Source organism: Gavialis gangeticus, unplaced genomic scaffold, assembly GCF_001723915.1.
Source record: "Gavialis gangeticus isolate Ggan-Ray unplaced genomic scaffold, GavGan_comp1, whole genome shotgun sequence".
NCBI classification, from domain to species: Eukaryota; Metazoa; Chordata; order Crocodylia; family Gavialidae; genus Gavialis; species Gavialis gangeticus.
In genome coordinates, this window is record NW_017729025.1 from 141,507,720 (window position 1) to 141,512,862 (window position 5,143).

General features: G+C 38.7%; 1 protein-coding gene across 2 annotated transcripts in view; it reads right to left on the reverse strand.

The window, feature by feature from the left end:
• Positions 1-4,342, reverse strand: part of PIK3C2A (phosphatidylinositol-4-phosphate 3-kinase catalytic subunit type 2 alpha) — a 115,563-nt gene extending 111,221 nt beyond the window's left edge. For both annotated transcript variants that reach the window (XM_019519659.1, XM_019519658.1), the window contains exon 1: positions 3,169-4,342. In XM_019519659.1, the coding sequence (XP_019375204.1) occupies positions 3,169-4,281 (1,113 nt within the window). In that variant the 5' untranslated portion in view covers positions 4,282-4,342. The remainder of the gene's footprint in view (positions 1-3,168) is intronic.
• Positions 4,343-5,143: the final 801 nt, after the last annotated feature.

Below are 5,143 nucleotides of genomic sequence, written 5' to 3' on the forward strand. Positions count from 1 at the left end.
GATCTACTAGGTCCCTTCTGACCCTAAATCTATGAAACTGCAGGAAGCACTAAATTGAAAGACTAGGAATTTTACATCAATAGAAAGTTATTTTAGCTACTGCCTGTATGATGCTTTTTTTTCTGGAAAGCCCACAGTTTGGGCGTTAGAGCAGACATCAGGAAGTAAACCAAAAAATATCCTTGATATAACCATTTTAACTATCCAACCTGAGTCTAAGCAACATGAGCAATGCAGACTTATTAGTGGGAATTGGAAAGAGCTTCCAATAACCCTGAGTGAACAGATCCTCTAGTCAGTCTTGGCTGCCCATGCCAACTTGTGACAGCTCCTCCCATAGGACCTTATGGCTACTGGCACTGGCTGGATCCAACTGAGGACTCCTGCATAACAAACCCAAGAGCTCACTCCAGTTCTTCCTAGATGTTTGGACAGGGAATGCTATTCAAATAGTTGCAATGTAAAATACCAACCCCCTCCCCCCGCCAAAGCACTGACATTTTGTGATCCTTTTTTTTCCTGCCATCATTCCCCTACTAGTTTACAGTCCTGTCCTCTATTTCTCTTTAGATGCTGCAGCTTCTTGACAGGAATGAAAACAAATCTCTCAGTGAACCACTGCAGAAGTAACTGGTTAGGAAAGCCATTCTAGACGCAACAAAACCAAAATAGTGGCCTTCTTTAGAGAACTCATTAACTCTGGCCAGTGCATGGTCCTAATAGGCAGATGTGGAGTAATCTACACCCTCACAAGCTCATAAAAGGTCTCATACCAAACCTCAATCAAAACAGACTTAAGCAAAGACACTGGCACAGGCTAACCCTTCTGGCTCTGCAGGCCATATATTGCTAACCCCTGTCCTACCAGAGGAAATTTTCTATGGCAGTGTTTGATTTCAGCAATTTTAATATCATTTACAGGCAGCTCCCACTTAGCACCCTTAATTGGTCCCTGAAAAACCGAGCCTTAAGCAGAACCGAAATTATCTGATGACCCAAGATGGCGACCACGAGTGTTATAGTGAAACCTGCTGAACGCCAAGTGAAATCAGGCATCAATTTAAAATGAGCATTATAGCAAAATAGTGCTAAGCAAAACTGCGTTAAGCACAGGTAAGAATACTTTCATATTCTTAGTAGTTTAAAAGACAGACAAATATCAACTCTTTAGTATAAATAGGTATTTTTTGCTATCCAAGAACCAGGGCTTCGGCAGAAATAACACTATCTAGGTAACTGATATTTATGTTTTCCAATAAGCCCTCAAACAAAACAGGAAAAAGGAGATATGAAATTCCTACGTTCTTTTTTGATACATCAAGGACCTTTTCACACTTATTTTATATATTATAACACAATAAAGATGCAAGCCTAGTATTTTCCCTTCACAGGCATATTATGTGATATTATTCCTTTAATCTAGCTTGTTTCATTCTTTTATAATAGTTAATTTGATCACACAACACTACTGGTATTAGAAATATGGCATTTAAGTTTTTAGCAACCCAGCAAACAGGAAGGATATAATTGCTGGTTTACATCAAGACTTTGAGCAGGTTTTGACCATTCACAGCTCCAGTTAATTTAAATGGGAATTGTGGGTGCTCAGCAACTCTGAAAGACAGGCCAACAGCCTACATCACAGCTGTCCAATTTGAGTAGCTGGGGGCTGGCTGCACACTGTACTGGTCACGGGTTCCATCATACAAAATGTGAAGGCTGCACACGGCAGGGGCCATGGTCCCTGCAGACTTCCCAGGACTCCCATCACATAGGCAAACAAACAGGGTCCATCAGGTGCTCTGTGTCACCTTGCTCCCGAGACTTGTGGGCCACCAGTTGGACAGCCTTGACCTACATTAGCAACTGTGTTCAATGCCCTGTCCTCCTCATCACACCCTTTGACTCTACACTGTGTGTTGCCTCAGCACATTTTTACCACAGAAACATTATAATATATCATTGCTCCATGGCATGCAAATGATGTCAGCATACAGCAAAATGAGTGTTCCTACACAACCATGAAAGTGGTGAGGGAAGCAATGTTTATTCCACAGAGACATGTTTTAATTCTGTTGTTTCTAACAAGGTATTTAGAAGATTAGAATCTACTGGTTAGAGGCCTGCATTTGAAAAGGTCTACAAAAAGGGACCTGAAATGTTTGTTTTTTTTAATTCTCCCTTTTTTCCTCTCAGTCTCACTATGCATATCTAGTTTGTTGTTCTGCTGCATTTATTGCTTTGTTCATATGCCAAATAATACTTTGTTCATTTATGTAACCAATTTCTAGTCATCTTCTCATCCTTTAAAATGAAACCATATGGTATGCATGAGCAAAGTATTCCTATTGCAACTTAAGTATCTAGTCTTCTTTTCACCCTTTAAAATGAGGTCATAGGAGATACACTAGGATTTTTTACCGCTTCCTCTCCTCAAAACAGTCTTTTCAAAATTATGGGTTCTGGGAAAGAATCAAGAGATCTGGCCATGCTTGTGTACACAGTCTTCTTTTCCAAGCAATGCTTTTAGTGCACTTCAAATTTTAAAGAGCAGTTTTGAACACATTCAGCTTTCCCTACTTAAGACTAAGTGAGCATATTCTGCCTTGTTAGAATTTATCAGCTTATTACAGCTGCAGGGATAAGCTTTACTTCAACTAACAAGGAAGAAATGTAATAAGATTATGGCAGCTATTCACTACTGTAGCCCTCCAGGTTTTCTTCCTACACAGAGGGAAATATGATACACTTACCTGTATATAATGCTCAAATGCTTTTGCTCCAGAAGCAAACAGAACAGTTTGACCACACTTGTTGTTAAGCAGCATAATTATGAAAGTCAAGTTAGTAACAAGATTGCAAATACCCCACCATCATCATCTTTCTATTCTGGGATAATGTTGGCAAAACATTCTAGAACTTCCTTAGCAAACCAGGAAGTTTACACTGGAGCAATTAGTTTATTTAAAACCCTCTAATAGTAGTGCTATAGATTCCAAAATTTGAATGCACATAGTCCAGTGGCTACCAGCTTATTTAGACATTCGTCTCTGCCTACACTTTCATATATTAAGAAGATAAAGATTTTTATCCAAGACTTTCAAGTCATTGCGACTAATATTTGCCAGTGTAACAAACAGTACAATTCAAAATACTGATTTACTATACCTGTGGTGTTTGGCCCTGTAACTTGGCAAGCTGAGTTGTTCGAATGTTTAAGGACTGGCTCCTTGTAACAGTTGCTCCAGAAGCAAGCTTCCCATTAACTTTTCTTTCAAGATGACATGTTACTAGTGATTTTTCTTCTAGTAGTACAGCATCCCAGGGATCTTCTACAACCGAAACAGAGGTCACATTTCCATCATCCTCTGTTTTATACAAAGTCTCCACACCATCCACTTTTGGTTTACTTAGAGGATCCAAGTCTAGCCAATCAAATTTACTAATATCACCACAGTTTTCTGCATCTGACAGATTAGGAACTGCAGATTTAATGCCAGTCATGGCTAAGTCAGTGTTTAACTTCCCATTTTTCAAGAATTCTGAGGTTCTGGCAATTTTATCAAACAAATTTGCCATTTCAGGTGTAAGCACTGGACAATACAAAGGTAAACTTCTCTGCGGATGAAAAGGTGCAGCAGCTGATAATGGATATGAAATGTATTGGGACCGTCCTGGAGGATGGAGATAGACAGGTTCTGCCGACTGATAAGTGGACATACTTGGATGGAAGCCATTCTGAAATACACCAGCTTGTTTATTGTAAGAAGCCACTGGGTTAATAAGAGGTAAAGTGCAAGTCACTGGTCCAGGTATTCCAGGTGTCCACTGTCCCCTTTGACCTGTAGGCTTAAGATATAGTTGTGAAGAAACTGATGGGCTCAAAACAGGAGTTGTTGGTAAAGCAGGTACTTTACTAGATTCAAAACTGTCATCCAGAAGCAGTTTCTCTAGTTCAGCATGAGAAAGTTTATCTATGTCAATGGAACTTAATTTGCCTTCCCCCCTTTCGGCATCAGACTCTGGGAACAGCATGAGATCATAATCTTGTTTATTATGAGTGTGTGCTTTATTTTTGGTGCTGCTTAAGGAACCATGAGTTAGTTTATTACTAATTGTTCCTTTCTCCTTTTGCATCTTAGCTAGTGCCTCAGCTTCCATTTGTAATGCCTCTTCTTTGTCCACATCTTTTGTCCTTGCGATCCCCAAAGAAGGTGATGACTGCTGGTTAAATCCATTGCTATCAGATACCTGAGCCATACCGTGAAAACAGAGGTCCATTTAAAGAGTGAACCCTTCTTGTAGGTGATCTTTGGACTGTGACTATGAAAACAGATTCAGCAGATCTGTAAAGGGAAAGAAAAAATGTGCAAAGGCATAATTTGTACACTTAACACATAAGAGACAAACAACAATTTAAGCCATTAAATATAGACCTAAGCTTTATATATTAGCCAATTTCCAAATTATGCAACTTTAAGTTTCTAAAAATCGAGTTCTCTTTTAGTTATCTTTCCTGACAGAACTCGTGCAAAGCTAGTCTAAACTCTTCTATTCACCAAGACCTACCTATTTTTCTTGTCAGTTCTATTATGCAATTGTTCAAACATACTTTCCTTTGACTCTCTGAAATAATTAACTATGAAAATCACCAATGTAAATGCTAAGAACAGACATTTTAATTAAAAGGAGGAATGCTGGCTTGGTGGGTAGGCCAGGACTGAAGACACTACTTTGTCATGTGTGATCTTGGGCAACTGATCTCGGGGAATCTTGGGTATCCAGGAAACAGGGATGTAAGTCACTCTCATAGGTATACTGTGAAGATTAATTAAGGCAATACAAGTAACAAAGAGCTGGTTCTCTTGATACATATGGTCAGAAGACTTCTAGTTTATCACCAGTACAATGTGTAAGGTAAAACTGATGCACATCAGACTAATGATTACATTGTATTATAACATGAAATACCATAGTTACACTATTTCTTGCTGAAGGCTTTTTATTCTTTTAGAAGCTTTTCATTCTACTCAGACATCATAATTAAATACACCAACAATAAACTGTTTTTCATGTTCAAGCAATGTACATATTTACATATGTTTATATTAATCCTCATAATGGCCCATGAAACTAGGTATTA